At 38.1% G+C, this 22,983-nt stretch overlaps 1 protein-coding gene across 1 annotated transcript in view; it reads left to right on the plus strand.

Moving 5' to 3' along the window:
- Window positions 1-18,334, plus strand: part of LOC121388808 (GTP-binding protein GEM-like) — a 66,423-nt gene extending 48,089 nt beyond the window's left edge. The window contains exons 3-4 of the mRNA XM_041520313.1: window positions 5,666-5,849; window positions 15,976-18,334. Coding sequence (XP_041376247.1) covers window positions 5,666-5,849; window positions 15,976-16,238 — 447 coding nt within the window. The 3' untranslated portion in view covers window positions 16,239-18,334. The remainder of the gene's footprint in view (window positions 1-5,665; window positions 5,850-15,975) is intronic.
- Window positions 18,335-22,983: the final 4,649 nt, after the last annotated feature.

Consider the following 22,983-nt stretch of genomic DNA (forward strand, 5'->3'; position numbering starts at 1 on the left):
CGTATATTTTCACTCCCTTTAATAATTATTGTTCCAGCTTGCACGTTCCGTAGCAGTTGGTGATGTTCTTTCCACACAATAATTGTCGACCTGTCTTTCATGTTCTCTGAAGACCAGATGTACCTCCATTATTTATTCTACATAACCCAAAACATACACGTTTACCTACATGCCGACTAAACAAAGAAACATCATGTTTAATTTACTACCTTGGCAGGAGACCATGTGCCGTCAGATGTTAGAGAGAAGAAAGCAACAGTCCACTGTCTTAAGTATAATATCTCGCCAGTGTTTACATGGAGATATTTTAAGATGTAAGGAATGCTCGTTAAAGATGCACATGGTCTTTTTCCCAGTATTACATGGTATTTCTGTCTGAAACACGATTTCTTGATTGACGTAGCGATTGTTTTCACTTTAATGCATGTGATATACGATATTAAACGAGCTTCGATAACGTATCACGAGGGACATATTCTTGATATGAAATGGCAGCGAATGCAATATTCCATTTGTTACCCATTATTGAAATAAAATAAATCTTTACAACAAAACCTGACACGAAACAAAACGTTGGGTTTTTGGGGTTGGTTTTTTTTTGGGGGGGGGAGGGGGGGGGTGGACAAAAACCCCTAAACGGCAAAAACAACAACAACCCCTTCCCCCACCCCCCATCCCCCAACAACAAACAAAACAGAAACAACAAAACTGTTCTATGTATTAAAGTTGGATAGCGAGAAGTATTTACATCATGTCCGCGTTGGAAGTTTAAATTAAATGTGTTATGTTGTTTATTCATGATTTAATTTTCAGTTTAATACATAGCTTACTTTTAAAACGGCGCATAATGTAAACGTTAAAGTTAAAAAGAAAGTAAAATGATAAACCAATATCTACTGTGCTTACTAAGCTTAAGGAAGCGCCAGAAAAACACATATATTGCAATGCAACAACGTCTGAGCAACATTTGTCTGGAGAAGCAAGCTGGGCGGATTCATACGAAAAATGTCTGCCTGCAGTTACATAAAACATTCGTCGAAACCACATCCGGTAATTTACAGAGTTCTACAGTTACATAAAACATTCGTCGAAACCACATCCGGTAATTTACAGAGTTCTACAGTTACATAAAACATCCGTCTAATTTCTAAACCGCATCCGGTAATTTACAGAGTTCTACAGTTACAAAGAACATTCGTCTCATTTCTAAACCGCAACAGGTAATTTACAGAGTTCTACAGTTACAAAGAACATTCGTCTAATTTCTAAACCACGTCCGGTAATTTACAGAGTTCTACAGTTACATAGAACATTCGTCTAATTTCTAAACCGCATCCGGTAATTTACATAGTTCTACAGTTACAAAGAACATTCGTCTCATTTCTAAACCGCAACAGGTAATTTACAGAGTTCTACAGTTACAAAGAACATTCGTCTAATTTCTAAACCGCAACAGGTAATTTACAGAGTTCTACAGTTACATAAAACATCCGTCTAATTTCTAAACCGCATCCGGTAATTTACAGAGTTCTACAGTTACAAAGAACATTCGTCTCATTTCTAAACTGCAACAGGTAATTTACAGAGTTCTACAGTTACAAAGAACATTCGTCTAATTTCTAAACCGCAACAGGTAATTTACAGAGTTCTACAGTTACAAAGAACATTCGTCTCATTTCTAAACCGCATCCGGTAATTTACAGAGTTCTACAGTTACAAAGAACATTCGTCTCATTTCTAAACCGCATCCGGTAATTTACAGAGTTCTACAGTTACATAAAACATTCGTCTAAACCGCACCAAGTTGACATTTATTGAAACAAAAGACAATAATAATAATTTGATTTTTATTTATTGTCATACAGGTAAAAAACAACTTATAGCATATAAACATTCCATATACGGAACTGGCTGCAAAACATATGTTACATATTTGGACAAACAAGACACATCCAGACAACATTCTATTCTAACGACTTAACGAGGACTAATTATTGGCAATACGTGTATCATCATGAACACACTTGCATACCACGCCAGCACAGGCCGGATATTGGTTACATGTACTTATATATTACTTCAATAAAATGAATGTGAATGAAAAGTACAATAAGTTGACTCTTTCCTTTGACCGGCCTCGGTGGCGTCGTGGTTAGGCCATCGGTCTACAGGCTGGTAGGTACTGGGTTCGGATCCCAGTCGAGGCATGGGATTTTTAATCCAGATACCGACTCCAAACCCTGAGTGAGTGCTCCGCAAGGCTCAATGAGTAGGTGTAAACCACTTGCACCGACCAGTGATCCATAACTGGTTCAACAAAGGCCATGGTTTGTGCTATCCTGCCTGTGGGAAGCGCAAATAAAAGATCCCTTGCTGCTAATCGGAAAGAGTAGCCCATGTAGTGGCGACAGCGGGTTTCCTCTCAAATTCTGTGTGGTCCTTAACCATATGTCTGACGCCATATAACCGTAAATAAAATGTGTTGAGTGCGTCGTTAAATAAAACAATTCTTTCTTTCTTTCTTTTGACTTGTTTTCCCTTTACTTTGTTTCCACGCAACGTAGATGATCCTGTATTACTTTATTCCGATTTTTCTTTTGTACTCTTTATCTTTATTAGGTACGGCCCGTAAAGAAAAGACACGTGGACGTTTGTGTTATTTCACTTGATGCCATAATTATTTTTACTATTTTTCCCCATCAAAAGACATTCCCACAATAGCATGTGTAAACTATTCTCGTTTCAACACACTACAAACGGCAAACGACGAGTTACTTGATCTAGGCTTTTTCGATACTGTATACCAGGATTACTTTTCGACGTAACATCAATAAAGGAACCAGTTTATTTCGCTTTGATCTTCGGCAGACGTACCCATCTGGAAGCAGACGTAAATTGCCGTTACAAGCTGTAGCCGTGTACTACAACACGATAAATACAATACGTTTGTATTACGTCGTCTGTCTCTGGCAGCCATTGTTTGTCTTCTGCCCAATAACTGAAGACACTTGTAAAAACATGGCGGCCTGTAATGTGTTGAACGTCCTAACCAGATGCAAACGTCTGCCTTGTTGTTAGACCCGGTATGAATCTAATAAACGATTTCAGGATTGCCGTATGGTCTAGATATATTGTGATACGATTGGTGCACGTGGAATTGGTATTATTTTACTACAAAGACGAGGGAAAGCTTTGTAAATGTTAGGTTCCCGCGATTCTTGTTACGTCATTGAATCATATTTAGAATACCTTTGCGAATGTGGACGCTGAATACGATACTGTAATTCCGTATAGTAAAACAGCCAGTGCTCCACAACTGGTGGTATATACTATCCTGTCTGTTGGATGATTCGTATAAAAATAAAATCGAAAATAATAGCCCATGGCGTGGCGGCAGCGGGTTTCCTTTCTAATTATCTCTTTGGTCCTTAACCATAATAAGCCTGACGCAATATAAGTTATAACCGTAAATAAAATGTGTTAAAACTTTTCTTCTTCATTTCGTACAAGAGGTGGGACGTATCCCAGTGGTAAAGTGCTCTCTTGGTGCGCAGTCGATCTGGGATCGATCCCCGTCGATGGACCCATTGGGTTATATTTCGTTCGAGCCATTGCACCACGATTGATATATCAAATACCGTGGTATGTGATGTACTATCTGTGGGATTGTGCACGTAAAATAAACCTTGCTACTAATGAAAAAAAAAAATGTAGCGGGTTTCCTCTCTGAATAAATGTTCAAATTATCCAATGATTAATAAATATGCTCTAGTGGTGTTGTAAAACAAACCAACTTTAATAAAGAATTCCGTACAAGAAAAATACAAATAAAAAAGTCATAGTATCAGGTATTCAAAAAAAAGAAAGAAATGTTTTATTTAACGACGCACTCAACACATTTTATTTACGGTTATATGGCGTCAGACATATGGTTAAGGACCACACATATTTGGAGAGAAAACCCGCTGTCGCCACTACATGGGCTACTCTTTCCGATTAGCAGCAAGGGATCTTTTATTTGCGCTTCCCACAGGCAGGATAGCACAAACCATGGCCTTTGTTGAACCAGTTATAGATCACTGGTCGGTGCAAGTGGTTTATACCTACCCAATGAACCTTGCGGAGCACTCACTCAGGGTTTGGAGTCGGTATCTGGATGAAAAATCCCATGTCTCGACTGGGATCCGAACCCAGTACCTACCCGCCTGTAGACCGATGGCCTAACCACGACGCCACCGAGGCCGGTTAAAAGGTATTCAATGCGGTAATTAAAGAAATATAACCGGCCTTGATGACGTAATGGCTGTGTCATCAGCTTTACTACTGGTAGGTACTGGGTTCGCATCTCGATACCGGCTTCTTTCTCTGAAGCAAACGCCTCATCAATGGCTTAAAGTTACGCTTTTCATCGTCATCGTCATTTATCATACTTTTATATCTTTTGATTTGACAGGAAGAAATCCCAGCCCCTTCCAAACAAGATTGATTTCACAATACCGATCTCAACTTTAAATAACCTCTGCTCGGCTTGAGACCGTGAGAGGGCTAACAATTGGAAACGTACGTTATTAGTCTTGCACGTGTCTACAGCGATTCATCGATTTCCACTAATCGAGGCTCATTTCCGGCGGCGGGTTTATCGAATCTCTGGAATTTCCTCGAAAACGGATCGTAATTAACGAGATTTATCGCAAAACATTATATTAATAGTATATAAACTCCACTTTTTTTTTAACAATATCAACGACAATCCGTAGCTCGCCATTACGGATAAGCACATCACGTGGATTTCACGCATCTGTTATTCGAAGCTGTCCTGTTAAATTATGCAAGGCTAGTGTTGGGAATCAGTTGAAATTATTTCATCATCGATCATTGGTTCTAATCGGTTGGCACTAACTGATCAACTTTCGATTACACGATCGGCGGTTAGAATTATATGAACAAATTCACAAGGATGTTAATTATAAGGTCCCAGCACCAATTGTTGTGTTCACCAGGATTTAGACCCTACAAATCGCTATTTGTTTTCACCTTCAATAACTCAATAACTATTTACTAACTTTTTTCTTTATGTACACATGAAAATAAATCCCAATGCCAACATACTTAGATCAATTCCATCATGTAAACATGAGGAACAATTAATACAGTTAACATTTTCACCACACAATCATAACATCGGTAGAGCCAAAGCGATAAATTTTCGATTATAATGGATCTTTGAATCATCATTATAGAAGGCCGGTGATTGAATCTTAATTGGATAAAAGTACGAAAATAATTTGAAATAAAATAAATAAAATAGAAGGCCGTTTACATTAGCGCGGTTTTGGGATAGAATGATGGAAATACATGTTGAAAAGTTTGTTGGCTAGCTCATTTTCCTCTAATTTCTCTATGATTTCTTCCCGAATTTGATGATTTTCCATGACTCCCCCCCCCCCCCCCCCCCCCCCCCCCGTCTCATACGCTTATGGGGACTAAACACCACTCTCAGTGAACTAGTCTCAAGGAAGTAATGGGATGCGGGAACCTGTAACGGCGAATTCCGGAATTGAAAAAAAAAAAGTCCCGTCCAGTCGTTGACATCTTCTAACTCTTAGATTTACTTCTATTACGATAAAAAAAAAAATATTCAGTAAAACCCATCTCTGTTTTTCAGGTTCCAGTAGAAATGCTGCAGGTGGACGCATTCGTCGTGGTGTTCTCGCTAACCGATCACCAGTCGTTCGAGGCTGCGCGAGGGATCGTGCGTTACCTTCGTGTCGATTACGGCACCGATCGCGCCATCATCATCGTCGGCAACAAAACCGACCTCGTACGGAAGAGAAAAGTTGAAGCGGACGGTAAGATATACTATATTTAGATTTTAATCCCCACCCACCCCACACACACACATCAATAAACAGAAAGGATGAATTGTTTGTTTAACGATAACTCGATCAGGACATTTTAAACTATGAGTATTTGGTGTCTAACATAATTATGGCTATTAGACTTAGTCGAGAGAGACTGATAAAGGGATCGAGAGAGAGAGAGAGAGAGAGAGAGAGAGAGAGAGAGAGAGAGAGAGAGAGAGAGAGAGAAACAAAAAAGCGGAAAACCCCAAAACAACCAAACAGATGAGAGATGTCTGACGTCATATAACCATAAATAAAAAATGTCTTGAGTGTTGTGAAATCTATCTCTCTCTCGCTCTCTCTCTCTCTCTCTCTCTCTCTCTCTCTCTCTCTCTCTCTCTCTCTCTCTCTCTCTCTCTCTCTCTCTCTCCCTTTACCAGAGCTGAACTGTATATAATATGTACGCTCGGGATCATGTACTTGATCCTTAAGTGACTATGAGCACATAATAACTAAAATAATGAAACTGCTGCGTGATCCAGACCAATTAGTTGATCGTGTCAGTGTGACGGAGCAGACATATCAAGAAGACCAGTATATAAATTGAATGGACACACACAGAGAAACCAGCACGTAAATGTTTATTTCTCTGCAAACTTCTGGCGTAGGTATTACTGACGTCCATCCACATTGCTCATTAACTTACTTATTTTATTAATTCATCTGGGTTTACTTGACGTCCCTGGAACGTCAGAGCTACGAATATAAGGGGCATCTGATCAGTTTTAACGGTGTCAGGGTGAATGAAGCATGTCATTTTGTTGTCGAACACCGGTAGTTGACCGTACTATAAATAATATTGGCGTTCTGTATCCAGAAAGGTGGAACGTTAATAAGTTTTAGCGTGCTTACATTTACGACCCTAGCAGGAGCGGGTGAAATTGTTTTTAGGATGCAATTAAAAAAAAATGGCTTTTAAAGTCTGTTTTTGTTCAACGACGCTACTGTGTGGGTGTGGGTAATTTTTGGCATGCATCCATCAGAGAACTGTCCAAGCACGCTTGTCGTGGGCACAACCTCTGACTTAGCCAGAGAGGTCTGTCGATGACAGGACGACACCACTAGCTATTGGATGTCAAACATTTGGTAATTTCGACATATAGTCTTAGAGAGGAAACCAGCTACATTTTTTCATTAGTAGCAAGGAATCTTTTATATGCATCATCCCACAGACAAGATAGCACATACAACATCCGTTAATATATCAGTCTTGATACACTAACTGGAACGATAGATATCCCAAAGGGCCACCGAGTGCTTTGCCACTGGAATACGTCCCGCACTCAGATAACAGAGGTGCTCGCATATATATCTGCATATACACGCAACGCACACGCATACGCACGTGCACATACACATATTATTTATACATAGCAGGCGATTTTTATATTTTGAAAAGGAGAGCTTATCCGTCATGGTAACACATGGCAACTGCCAATCAAGAAGAAATGTTGATGAATATAATGTTATAGATTTCTATAAATAGTTCATAAGCGCGTCGCAGAAGCCTGCGCGAGTTTTCTGAGAACGTGCAAATCTGCTCGCAATGTTTATTTGTTCTCGAAACATATGGCCATGGCGAACATTAATCAAATCCCTTACATCAAATATTAGATGTCGATATTTTCGTATCCAGCGACTTTTCTTTACTTTAATATATAAATATATAAATATAGATATATATTGGATAAACATCTGTGGAACTTCATTAGCATAATATATGGTATAGAATTGTGACAGTATTTGGTAACAGCTACCCTTTAATATATATATATATATATATATATATATATATATATATATATATATATATATGTGTGTGTGTGTGTGTGTGTGTGTGTGTGTGTGCGTGTGCGTGCGTGTGTGTGTGTGCGTGCGTGCGTGCGTGTATATATACTCTTCAAAAAAGTAGGGGAACTCTAATAAGAATTTACAATTGCCAAAATTGTAAGGTATATTAGCTGTGGGGAAGGGTTATATGATAATAATTAATTAATTGGGCAAACATTACAACCGGTAGTTCAGTATTGCAATAGGTGTTATGACCACCAAAGATCTTGAAGGACGATTGGGGTCAGAAGTGAAATTTGAAAGCTGACGTTTTTTTAATCAGTAAATCGCAAATTAAAACAATAAAAATGACTAAAAACAAAACAATAACAACTGTATGATCAACAGAATGAAAAAGTTTGACAGAAATAAAGTTCCACAGTGATTAATGGACCTTCCTGGAAATTGTCAAATCAAGAATGACACCACACGCACGTGCATGTGCAAACTATGGAATGTGTTTCGGTGTGTTGATAAACAGACCTGAACGTTCTTTACTAGGATATCTGTGGTCAAAACGTATGTTCGGTCTAATGGTTGATATTAACATTAATATTTCAGATTTCCCTACTTTTTTTGAAGAGAATATATTAAGACAACAATCAAATCACACACACATTTGTGCTTGTCAATAGCGAGTTTCTTCTCACATTCTTTTACTATAACCGTTTTGTATGAGATGCTGTCAGTCGTGTATCATTCGTTGGAAGTGTCAAAGTTAACGTTTGTTTTCTTTACCGACACCACTAGAGCACATTGATTTATTAATAATCGGCTACTGAATGTTCAAACATTTGGTAATTTTGACAAATAGTCTTTAATAAATTAAAAAACGCTACAGATTTCCAATACATAAGAAAAACCGGTACATTTTTCCATTAGTAGCAAGAGATTTATATATATATATATATGCACCACCCCAAGGACAGGACAGACCACGGCCTTTAAAGCGACATACCCTAGTTTTTAAACAATAAGACATATTTTTCACTGTTGGAGCCATTTTGGATAACAGGAATCATACTTTACTTAGACTGTATCGTTTAGATTATCCATTTCCGTTCATTCGAAGTGTTTTTGGTCATTCTGGTGTTTTTAATATCGCAAGATATATTTCTCATATTTTTTTAAAACGCACGTGCGTCTGAGAAGTAACAGTTATGGAATCGAGTTTTAGTCTAGTGTTAGAGGGTATTTCACCATTTCAATGAATGAATGAATGAATGAATGAATGTTTAACGACACCCCAGCACGAAAAATACATCGGCTATTGGGTGTCAAACTATGGTAATGCAAACAAATAAGGTGATGATCAACATCAATATAAAAATTCAAGACTTAAATAAAAACAGTGTAAAGAACTGTGCAAAAATACAAATATCACAGATAAATACTGACTTTTACTAAAAATTTCAATTTGTGCTGTATTGACCATTCTCAAAGAGAATGTTACACCCCTGTACCACGGTGAGGTTACAGCACGCGCAGAGGTTCACCATTTCAAAGTCACAGACTCATGTTTCACTCTATTGTAACTTTATCCAGTTGTTTTACAGGTTTGTAGATTAACTAAATTTGGTGTTAATTTTCACGGTTTGAAACTAGAGTGTATCCCTTTAACATACCAGTCGTTGTGTACTGGCTAGAACGAGGAATAGCCAAATGGGCCTACCATCGGGGGGACGAACCTAGACCGATCGCGCATCAGGCGAGCACTTTACGACTTGACTACATCACGCCCTAGAAGTGTCACATCAACAGGACTACAACGGATTGTCGATCCATACACCTATCGGATTTCCTACACATGCTCCACCACTGATATGAGTTATTTTTAGTTATTGTAAAACAGTAAGACATATGCACACGCGAATTAGCCGCATAACTACCAACGTGCACATGCTACTCCGTTAATTTGAAGCACTCTAAACCGAGAATTATGAGGCTAGTTAAGGAAGGGAGGAAATGTTTTATTTAACGATGTACTCAACACATTCTGTTTACTGTTATATGGCGTCAGACGTATGGTTAAAGGAAGGAAGGAAATGTTTTATTTAACGATGTACTCAACACATTCTGTTTACTGTTATATGGCGTCAGACGTATGGTTAAAGGAAGGAAGGAAATGTTTTATTTAACGATGTACTCAACACATTCTGTTTACTGTTATATGGCGTCAGACGTATGGTTAAAGGAAGGAAGGAAATGTTTTATTTAACGATGTACTCAACACATTCTGTTTACTGTTATATGGCGTCAGACGTATGGTTAAAGGAAGGAAGGAAATGTTTTATTTAACGATGTACTCAAAACATTCTATTTACGGTTATATGGCGTCAGACGTATGGTTAAAGGAAGGAAGGAAATGTTTTATTTAACGATGTACTCAAAACATTCTATTTACGGTTATATGGCGTCGGACATATGGTTAAGGACCACACAGATATTGAGGGAGGAAACCCGCTGTCGCCACTTCATGGGTTACTCTTTTCGATTAGCAGCAAGGAATCTTTTATATGCATCATCCCATAGACAGGATAGCACATACCACGGCCTTTGATGTACCGATCGTTGTACAATGGATGGAGCGAGAAATAGCCCAATGGGCCCACTGACGGGGATCGCGATCCCAAAGCGATCGGCCTCGGTGGCGTCGTGGTTAGGTCATCGGTCTACAGGCTGGTAGGTACTGGGTTCGGATCCCAGTCGAGGCATGGGATTTTTAATCCAGATACCGACTCCAAACCCTGTGTGAGTGCTCCGCAAGGCTCAATGGGTAGGTGTAAACCACTTGCACCGACCAGTGATCCATAACTGGTTCAACAAAGGCCATGGTTTGTGCTATCCTGCCTGTGGGATACGCAAATAAATGATCCCTTGCTGCCTGTCGTAAAGGAGTAGCCTATGTGGCGACAGCGGGTTTCCTCTAAACAAAAAAACAGTGTCAGAATGACCATAGGTTTGACGTCCAACAGCCGATGATAAGATAAAAAAATCAATGTGCTCTAGTGGCGTCGTTAAATAAAACAAACTTTACTTTACTTTACCGCGCATCAAGCAAGCGCTTTACCACTGGGCTACGTTCCGCCCCAACGGGACTAGTTAATATGCACGATCTCATGTAACCTACAGGTCAACGTAAACGTAAGCACTTCCTCTGCACGTGGTACATTAAAATAATTAATTACCCTTGGCATTTTGTTGTATATCCTCATGACTATTTTTTCGCATATAACGTTTCGTGGAATGTATTCTGAATTTTTTTGAGATTAAGAAGATCTGCACTTAATGGCAGGCTTATTATGAAAGCTACGATATCATCTTCAAAGCGATTTTCTATCCAGTCCGTGTAACCTAGGCCAGTGTTTGTACAGTTAGCGTCTATTTGTGTCGGATACGTTCTCAGTCCTGGGAAAATTCTCGTTTTATGCTTTCATATAATTTTGTCTGAATCTATTCTCATGCTTATATATCTATTTAAAGTAGAGAGAGAGAGAGAGAGAGAGAGAGAGAGAGAGAGAGAGAGAGAGAGAGAGAGAGAGAGAGAGAGAGAGAGAGAGAGAGACAGACAAACAGAGAGAGAGAGAGAGAGAGAGAGAGAGAGAGAGAGAGAGAGAGAGAGAGAGAGAGAGAGAGAGAGAGAGAGAGACAGACAGACAGACAGACAGACAGACAGACAGACAACGTCAGGACTAAGCAAACAACAACAAAACCGTCAGTAATTTGGATTACAAAGATAAGAATATGAATTTGATTCTCATGTTATACACACAAGTTGTGACAAAACTCCTACTAAACTCTAGTATGCAGTAGGTAGACATAATTAATATATAAATTATCGGCAATTTTAGCCAGTTGGATAATAGCACTGCTGGCATTTCTTGCTTTGTATCGCACGATGAAGTCTGATGCAAACGTGGCATGAAGCCAGACTCGTTAAGAAAATGTAGATGAAAAAACTATTTTTCATTTAACTAAAATATGCAAGATTGAGAGATATCATTTGCAACAAGTTAACTCACAACGAAAGTAAATTAGAGTCAGTAGTGAAAACATACGTTGAGTAAGAAAACCAATAAGATATTTTTTTTGACTGAGAAATACACTTATCGTTAAAAGTGTCCGAAATAGACGTAACCCGCGCCTTTCGTTATCTTAGGTTAATGAGAAATTTACATGCTGCTGATCGAGACTAATGCAATTCCGCTTCCGTCACGACAGTTAATGACGTCATTTGTAATTCCTTCTGATTTATTTCAGAACTACTTACCGGTAATTATGAAACTATCTGCTCCTCCCCAAACATACAGAGTTTGTTTGCCAAAGAGCTGTGAATTTTTTTTTTTTTTTTTTTTTTGAATCTCATTTTCATTTAAGATTAAAACACGTTTTCACAAGAACAAACTTCAGTTTTCTGGATTGTCTGTCCGAGATAGAGGTTATTTTTTAAAATTTTTAAATTTAATTTAAAAAAAAAGAAAAAAACAGATTTATTGCACCTAGAAGATAGGCAGTGAATAGGTTGGGGAGCCGTGGTCACTGCCTTACAAAGTACATATTTAAACAATAGTATCTAAACAAAATATGCTACTTAAATATGTTAATGCTTTCTATGATATTTATAAGCGGAAAGGGAGAGAGAGAGAGAGAGAGAGAGAGAGAGAGAGAGAGAGAGAGAGAGAGAGAGAGAGGGTGCAACAGCAGTAGATAAGTGTAAAGAAGTTGTGAGGATATTGAGAGAGTATTAGAGAATGACATTTTAATTAGTACTCTATTGCCAAGTGAACTCCCAAAGCATTATTTTTAATTAAAACATTCTTTCAAAGGTGTCCATTGCTTATGAAATGCTTCATAATTGCAATTTTTGTAATAAATATAGAGATAGATATTAATGGTTAATGGATAGTAAAAGAAAACTTGATGTAGAGAACTATCTCCGGGTTAGAGTTCCTATCAACTTTAAAACAATTAGTTTAAACAGAAGACGGTTAATTAACGTATACTACGTTCATATCAAATACACACTCAATCGCACGTGCACATCCGCAAGCAAGTGCGCGAACACACACGCAAACACACACACACACACACACACACACGCGTGCACATATTCTATAGAACAAAAACAACCATAATAACCATTGGCGTTGCGTTAAAATTTATATGGGTGGCATCCAGATTGGGGAAGGGGTGGAGTGGCTTCCAGATTGGGGAAGGGGTGGAGTGGCTTCCAGATTGGGGAAGGGGTGGAGTGGCTTCCAGATTGGGGAAGGGGTGGAGTGGCTTCCAGATTGGGGAAGGGGTGGAGTGGCATCCAGATTGGGGAAGGGGTGGAGTGGCTTCCAGATTGGGGAAGGGGTGGAGTGGCTTCCAGATTGGGGAAGGGGTGGAGTGGCATCCAGATTGGGGAAGGGGTGGAGTGGCATCCAGATTGGGGAAGGGGTGGAGTGGCTTCCAGATTGGGGAAGGGGTGGAGTGGCTTCCAGATTGGGGAAGGGGTGGAGTGGCTTCCAGATTGGGGAAGGGGTGGAGTGGCTTCCAGATTGGGGAAGGGGTGGAGTGGCATCAATACTATCTACGAGTCGTGTTATGGTGCAAATAACAAATGTGATGAAAAAGAAGAAGTGCGATTTGATGACATGGCTCCCATAGCCCACTTCTTAACTACACCTTTGACAACAACAACATACTACTAACAATTTAAGAAAGAACACAAAACAGACATCTATAGACCTAGGCCTAACTCCACTGATTTACAATACGGCCTAATTACCACCTACTTAAAAAACATCAAAGCACTGATTATCGGAAATGAAGTTTTCAGAAATCGAAATGGCTTTTACGACTTCCCTATCTAGTTGTGCAAATCTCTAGCTAAAAGCCTAAGTTCCGGCCTTTATTTTGATGAGTAGGATATTACGTTGTAAAAGACTAATTAATACATAATATCAAAGTATGTAGTTTCGGTGTGTCGATAGTTTTATTTCCATTAAAAGACCTATTAATGAAATTTCTGCAAAAAGGTATATCATGTTATTAAAGGCATACTGTCACAGATTTAAGGACCTTATTTCTCTAAAAATGGATAATAAATAGAAATTACATTAATTGTTGGAAACCAAATCTAGCTATTGCATCACCTTAACTGAACCATGATGGAGAAAAATCCATGTCAACCCTCTCGGCAATTTTAGTTTTTGAATTATGGACCATTGCCATAATTCAATTATTTTTACAAAATATCATTAATAAATGTATGGTGGTTATAAAGATGGTTGAATAAAGTACATTTAGGAACAAATCAAATTATTTTTGCTCAGGTAGACTAATACTTTGTTATACCATTAAATAGGTCAGTGACAATATGCCTTTAATGTTACGGAAATATATGTACGATAAGCTTTGCATAATGCCAAAGCAGGAAACAAAAAGCATATAAATAAAAATAAGACAAGAACAGTTACTATTCCTACTACCATAGCCATCATAGCCACCATAGCCACCACTACCACTGTTACTGCTACTACTACTACTATTGCTGTTGCTGCTGCTGTATCTGCTAATACAAAGAACATGTAAGAAAAAAAAGGAGAAAGTAGCAATTAATCTGATTACAATTAGATCCACTATTACATGTGGATCTAACAGCAACCCGTTGGAGCTCATGTCCAGTTGACCTTTCATTCGACCAATCAAAACCTTACTTGCAATATCATGACAGTGATTTGAAAAGAATTTGAAAACATTCGGGATTATGCCAAGGGTATACGAAATGATTCGGGTGAATTACGAAGTATGCCGGAAACTAATTGCAATATAAAATGTTATAGAAAATTAGTTTCAAGACGAAAAAACCCACACAAAAAACGTGATGGTATAGCCACAAAATCTGTTTATACTAGAATACAATCCAGAGTTTATTACTGCACTTTTCCCCCTGTTTTTTCAATGTTGAAACAGACCAACAAGTTCGCTTATTGCATAAAGAAGCTCGTCCAATATTTTTAGAATTTGCATGCTCCCGAATAACGCTATAAAAGGCGAAGTGTAATTGGTCGATATTTAAATTGTTATTTATAGATGTAATGTCACCTGGACATGGGAGTCCACGCAATGCTGTTAGATCTACTGGTAGATCCAGTAGAGCTAATTTTAATCAGATTGAAGTAGCAATATGCCAATATGTGAATACTCGTTTCATTATATCCCTTATAGTATAAGTATGGGATGCGTGTCTGGAATTGTCCCGAATACGTTAATATTGTGGACACTCAATTAACCTCTCCAGAATATGTGGTAGGATAGAGCCCACCCAAGATCACCGTAAGCGCATAAGGTAGCTATGCACTTAGGGCTAAGATCGCTTCGTGGAACGGGGCCATGTGGCCCATTTTCAAACGAAGCGATTTTAGCGCTAAGATAATCTTACGTGCATTCTGTAGTTATGCACTTAAAGTGATCTTACGGCTAAGATCGCTTTGTGGAACGGGGCCCAGGACTGTAGGAACCGAGGAACCGGGGGTCCTGGAGGATCTGCGCCCCGCTCCACTCCAGCACGAAAAAATCTATTTTTTGTCCTACTCTATATAGAGACTCAACGGTAGCTTGTTTCCCCCACTAGAAACTGTGTCCCCTCCACTCGATTTTTCCCGCTCTCAATCCATATATCGTTCCAACGCGCCTGTCCGCCCCGATTTCCTTTCCTTGATTCTATTAGTGATTTGGGGCGGGATGTAGCCCAGTGGTAAAGTGATAAAGTCGGTCTGGGATGGATCTACGTCTGTAGGCCCATTGGGCTATTTCTCGTTCTAGCCAGTGCACCACGCCTGATATATCAAACACCGTGGTGTGTGTGTTATCCTGTCTGTGGGGTGGTGCAAATAAACGATCCCTTGGAAAAAAATGTAGCGGTGATCCTCTCTAAGACTATGTATGTCAGAATTAACAAATGTTTGACATCCAGTAACCGATGATTAATAAATCAATGTGCTCTAGTGGTAATAATAATAATTAAATTTTTTTTAATAATAATAAAAAATAAAAAATAAAAAAAATAAATAAAACAAAACAAAACAAAACAAAACAAAACAAAACAAAAAACAACAAACAAACAACAACAACAAAAAATCCAAACAAAACAAAACGAACAAGCAGCAACCAAAACCAACAAGACATCACACACACACAAAAACAAAAACACACAACAAAAAGTATAATACGTTTCTATGTGTATTTGTTTCAGACGCGCGGACGTGCGCCACGACGTTCGACTGCAAGTACATCGAGACGTCGGCGGCGCTTAACCACCACGTGGACGAACTGCTCGTCGGCTGCCTCAGCCAGATCAGACTCAAACTGAACGTCAACTTTATTCCACAGTCCCCGAAAGACATTAAAAAGGCGGAAAAGAACAAGCGGAGGAAAGGAGTGAGAGGACTCTTCAGCATATTCTTCCGCAAATCCAGCAGGAAGTCCATATCCTGTGACAACCTATACACGTTGTGAGAATAATGACGTCATTGTGTAACATTGTGAGAGTAATGACGTCATTGCGTGACGTTTTGAGACTAATGACGTCATTGTGTGACGTTATGACACTAATGATGTCATTTTGTGAGTGGAGTGCGCCACGTGATAGTGTATTTACTTTATGGGGGAGACTATTTAGTGACGTCATTGTGAGCTTGCGTCATCTTAGGCATCTTCAGGAGACCCATTGCTCGTGGACAGTCACTAGACTGGTTTCTGTGTCTGACATTAAATGCATGTAATAGGATATGATGACGTGGAAACCAGTTAAATTGTTTGCGAGCGCTCACATTTCTGAATACGACACTGGCTTTCTATATACGTTATAATAATAGTGAACTCTTAGTGACAGTGACGTCTGCCTAACGGTCAGACTATCTTACGTCATTGCGAGTATTGGTCTGTGTCACGTGACAATTTCTAAACAGCTTAAAAAGTCAAGTCGGAAGAAGTATGCCACGTGATCATATCTGCAAGCGATACGAATACCGACGTCAACGTGAGGATAAGTTTCTATCACGTGACAATATATATTGTATTAAAACAATGACCTCACTAGCTGTCACGGGATAATAACATATGCTCATTACGAGAAAAGTAGGTCTGTGTCGCCTCACAGTAATTCGTATAGTGAACAACGTGGAGCGTGTCCGAAAGGAACAGTGTGCGTATCTCAAAATAATCACTAAAGTGAAGCAGACGAGGGGAAAAAAAGAAATGAAACTACATTATGTCAACATATTCTTCAGTAAATCCAGCAAGAAGGATGTACTGCGATACAATCTTTATATGCTTTGCAGATTGTATTTTGAAGTGACATGCTGAGATGATGGGTGTTTACCAAAGATAAGGCAATATTTTCCTAGAAATTTAGATATTTGTAGCTATTATGGAATATATATATATATATATATTTCTGAACAATGTACATTTTACCTTCATTTTCTTGATCCAGGACGTTTTGAAGGAGAGATAGGGTGGAACAAAAAAGGGACATTTGCTGGGCTGTCAGTTCTCGGTAAATGATTTTTATTATTAACAACAACAAAAAATATAAATAAATACCATTAGCAATCGGATATCTTCACAAGGAAGCGTTAAAAGGTCTTTTTCGTGAGGTAAATTCAGCGTGCGCTAGGGCAAGTACAGTGGCTTGGGAGGGGTGCATACTTCCAGTCCTAGAGCTCCCCTCCGGACCTGCCACTGCCGAACAAGAAAGCAGTTTTTTTCGGCACCATTATACTTTATACATTATACCAAAAAAAAAGAAACAAAAAAGAAAGGAATACTGATTTACCAAATCCTATGTACATTACTTAAACCACAGTTCTTGATGCCCATTAATCTTAAATCTTAACATTTATTTCGACCCAATCCCTAACCAGATCCCTGGATCCTAGGTACTCCACGAGTCCAACACTTTGGACTCGAGTACTCGAGGGTCAAACTCGACCCGGACCCGAGTACCCGACACTTACACTGGATGATAATGAGACTAAGGAATAAAGTAAAATAGCATTATACATATTAATACCAGCGTTGAAAATGGATGCCAAATGATGCCCATTGTATTGCATTCCACACATTCGACTTTTCTTTTCCATCCATGTCTCATAGACCTATAATGTAACCGGCGGCAAGCACAGGGCAAAATGACGTAAAAAATAAAATAAAAAATAAAATGAGAGTGCTCTTCCTTGCACGGGTACTCTAGTCCTGTGAACGGACACAAGTCTTTCCCGACTCGGCCCGTGCTCGAGTACTTAAGTACTCGTGGAGGCCCTACTGGATCCACCAACATCGGTGGATATAATCAATAGTAAAAGAAGAAAATGAGACGTTTTATTATTATTATTATTATTATTATTATTATTATTTTTTTTGTTGTTGTTGTTCTTGTTGTTGCTGATTATTCAAGATACCTATGTAATATACCCGTATTGTGTTGTTATACGTATAGTGTTGTACATAACTATAATATATCAACATGTGATTGGGCGTGGCTACAGTCTGTGTACACAAATGACACACAACAATAATTTTAAAAACCTAAAAATGCCCATAATATTACTTTTAAGTTGTTGCTTTTTTTTTTTTTTTACTTTCTTGTGTTATATTATAAATGAAAACATAAAGAAACAATCCAATATGGCATCCAAATCCCAGAATGCTCACCATCCATTTGTAATTAAGTAAGTAAGTAAGTAAGTAAGAGTAAGTAAGTAAGTAAGCAAGTAAGCAATTAAGTAATAAGCAAATGAATGAATGAATGAATAAAGAAAGGAAGAAAGAAAAACAAAACAAATAAACAAAAATACCAATAAATAATATAATTACTTATAAACAAATAAATCAATAAACACACACACACACACACACACACACACACACATACACACACACTCTCTCTCTCTCTCTCTCTCTCTCTCTCTCTCTCACACACACAAACACACACACACACACACACACACACACACACACACACACACACACCCATGTACGCACGCGTATGTCAAATGGTTGATTGGTTGTTTCGAACGCGATAAATATTTCTATAGACAGTTCATTGATTACTATTGAAAATATATTTATTTTACTTCTTAATCCTACCGACGGTGAAGTGGTCACAACACCAATAAATAAAATGGATTGTGATCTCACAGATGTCGTATCAATCCGCGATATTATTTCCCTTGATAGGCATGCAATTATTCCCGTCTCGTCGTTTTACGGAAACTGTCGAACTAGAATTCTCCTCGGCAAGCATGGATGTTGCGTACCATTAAGCAACTTGACCACAATAAAATTGGTTCTCACTTTGCAAAATGAGAGACAAATCCAAGTTTCTGTGAAGGCCAAATTGAATATCGGCACTAACTCTGAGTTAAACAAATTCAATCATATTTATACTTTTTTTTATGTCTATTTGATATAATGTATCCTCACTGAAATTTTTATTAAATGGAATTCAAACGTCGATCTAGGAAAATTATTACTATCATCCTGCGTACGAAAAATTCGAACATAAAACTACCATATAGCTACCCCCACCGCCAACCACCCCCCACCCCCAACCCCCCAAAAACCTTTCTAAATAAATAAAAATAGTGGCATACTTTGAGCTTAAGGTCTAAGCCAAAACGTCCCCCCCCCCCCCCCCCACACACACACACCTCCTGCGACTAGCCCTGCCATTAATCATTCTTTGAATCCGCCTTTAAAATGCTAATATTTACCCAGTCAGTTCCCAATCAGTACCAAACACTAACGTATCTCATGCATTTATAGAACAATATAATACCCCGAGTAAGCGGAAGAATACATTAAACACAAGGTTATGTACGTTTGGGTTACAGCGATAACGTTCACAGTGACGTCATCGCGATTGTTCCTGTCAGAACCAAAGCTGTAGTTCCCAACAAGATCATACTCGATTCGATCTCCGGCGTGGGTTTGACGTCATCGCCAAACTCTCGTTCTGTCCAAGATGACATCGAGAAGCTCTGTAGAACTCGTTAACAAGTTTTGCAATCCGTCAAGTCAATACTCTAGACAGAATGAGTACACAAAATCCAACTAAATCGTTACTGTGATTGACAGTAAGAGACGAAAGTTGTAAAGACGTTATATTTTGGACAACTCAAATTTTACTGGTAATCTTCTTCTTTTTTTTTACGATTTCTTATGCGGTATTTTGTTATATATATTCTTGCAAATAATGAACTGCTTCAATAAGTAAATAATCGACTCAAAGTATATATGAATTTGTTTTATATTTAATGGTGATTTTTACAATGCGTATGGAATTTTGTATAAATTATTAAGGTAATATTTTGCTCAAAAAGCTAAACAAATTGGTAATTTACAGTTACATCTCACATGTTGGACAACGTATCAAATTTCTTTCATAATTTTCAAAGCTGATATATTGATATATTAGTAATTATACGAAGGTTATTATAGTTATCATAATATATTTATTGACAATTAATAACAACAACAAAAAAAAAACCCCAAAGAAACTCGCTGCTGTAATATTAAAATTACTTCAGATATTGTATTGTACTATATTGTCAACAGTTCTTTAATTCCTGCGTGCATTAGACTTCCTATATTCAACATTTTTATTATTTTCAGACCCATTGCCTTTAGCCCAGGTCGAATTCAGTTTCAGATAAGACATAAATAATTATATCATTTGTTATGTGAAATTAAATATCAATATACACATGTATATTCCATGTTATTGTTACTAATGACTATAATTATATGCGTATATATATATATATATATATATATATATATATATATATATATATATATATATATATATATATATATATATATATATATATATATAATCGGAATTATAAATATTTTGTTATAGTTTTCGTCCATTATCTTGATGTACATGTATATAGCGATCTTGGTGTACTTTTGAATGCATAGATACACTGGTCATAATTTGTACATATTTTTGATAAATAAAAGTATTTATAATACATATAATTAGTTTCAACGTTTTTTTTGCAACATATAATCAGTTATTTTAACATGATTTGGACCACACAGATACCTCATTATCGTATAGTGAAAAATAATAAGGCCAAATGTGTTTCACATAAAAACATATCATTAAAGAAAATACTGACTGTGTGTGGAATTTACATATTTTAAATAACGAAAACAAAAGCCAGAAGAGTCTGGTGTATTTCACTTCCATTATAATCATTTAAACTCGAGATCCTGTATTATTTATCATCGTTAAACTAATTCGAAACACAAACCCTGATATTTATAATATACGCATGTGTTTTTCCTACCAACGAAACGCTGTTGGCTGCCTTGATACAAAATACAACTTCCATCGCCATTTTGTATTCTTTTTTAAGCAAGTGCTTAAAAGCCGTGAAAACAATTAAGGAGAGTGATTAATCTCACATCTAACTTAGATAATGGGAAGCCATTCCAGATATTTCTATACTGATATCATATAAATTCACATGCTAAGGGGAGCTAAAAATAACCCTCCTTGAACTAGTCTCAGGAGAATGATAGAAAGCGAGAGTGATAATTCGTCTTAAAGAGACAGACCCTAGTTTTTAAACACGGCAGCGTATTTTTTTTTTTTTTAACGATTAGAGCTGGTTTTGATAATCGAAATCAGAAATTACTTTTATTGTTTACATTATCCATTTCTGTACTTCAATTTTTCAGGTCATTCTGGTCTTTCTAATACAACTAAATGTTGGTTTTTAAAAAATGGGTTTTTTGTTTTTTTGTTTTTTTAAACGCACGTACCTCTGAGAAATAATGGCTATGGAGACGAGCTCTCGTCTATTTTTTAAGTGTATTACTTCGTTTCACCCAGTTTGTAGATTAACCAAACCTATGGTCCATTTTCACGTGTTAAAACTAGGGTCTGCGACTTTAAAACGGCGAGGTCTATGACACTAGCTCTGAATGGATAACAGTGCAAATGGATAATAATGAATTTTTGTGCTTATATCCAATTAAGGTTCAAGTACGCTGTCCTGGGCACACACCTCAGCTATCTGGGCAGTCTGTCCAGGACAGTGAGTTAGTTATTAGCCGTTAGTAGTTAATGAGAGAAAAGATGGTGTAGTGGTCTTACACCTACCCACTGATACGAGTCGTTAAAACTCGCTCTGGTGGGAGCCGGTACCGGGCTACGAACCCTGTACCTACCAGCATTATGTCCCAGGGCTCCGTTCCACGAAGCGATCTTAGCCCTAAGATTACCGTAAGCGCATAGCTACCCTATGCAATTAAGTTGATCTTAGGGCTGAGATCGCTTCGTGGAACGGGGCCCAGGGCCGTACCCTGATCAAAATCCATGGGGGGGTGGGGGGGGACACTACTTTAAAAAAAAATGATGTGTATGCCATTTTCTGGAGTAAAAAAAAAAGAAGAAAAAAGTGAGATTCTCGGGGGAGGCAACTGTCCCCTGCTCCCCCCCCCCCCCCCCCCCCGGAGGGTACAGCCATGTGTCCGTTGGCTTAACCACGACGCCACCGAGGTCGGTACAGTCGTCTAGAAGACTGGGGCCAACGGTCTTGTCATTTTGATACTTACGTTTTCAATCAACCAGTAATGAAGTCTAACAAAAGTCAGACATTGAACCAAGTATGCGTATAAATGTGTCCCAAATAGACCGACCCCTTCGTTATTGGGGAATCGCTGCTATTAAATAACGTTAGTCCATCTTAACGGTGAAAAACATTACAGTGTGAAAAATATACTACTCAAAAGAATTTAAGGGTCAAAAATTTATAACCAAATAAGTTTCAGAGTGTATTAGATTGATGATGTAAACTACACCAAAAATTTAATTTATTGTTCCATATTTACAAAAACCCACAAATAAACGTCACTGTATACAAGAAAATCACATGACATGCTGTCAAAGTTGAAGGTTGTCAAACATGGATTTTACACATAAGAACATTCGTTTAATAGTGTGTGAATCCACCCCTGGCGCGAATACACTCGACACATCGTTGCCTCATGCTGTTGATCAGACGTCTGAAGAACTCTTGGGGAATGGCCTGTCATTCTGCCATAAGAAGTTGACCCAGATCATGAAGGTTGGCCGGAGGGGCATGGTTATCCCGAACTCTCCTGCCTAATTCGTCCCAGGCGTGCTCTATTGGGGCCAAGTCAGGCAAATATGCTGGCCAATCCATCGTGGCGATACCTT

This window comes from Gigantopelta aegis, chromosome 14, assembly GCF_016097555.1.
Source record: "Gigantopelta aegis isolate Gae_Host chromosome 14, Gae_host_genome, whole genome shotgun sequence".
In the NCBI taxonomy this organism is placed as follows: domain Eukaryota; kingdom Metazoa; phylum Mollusca; class Gastropoda; order Neomphalida; family Peltospiridae; genus Gigantopelta; species Gigantopelta aegis.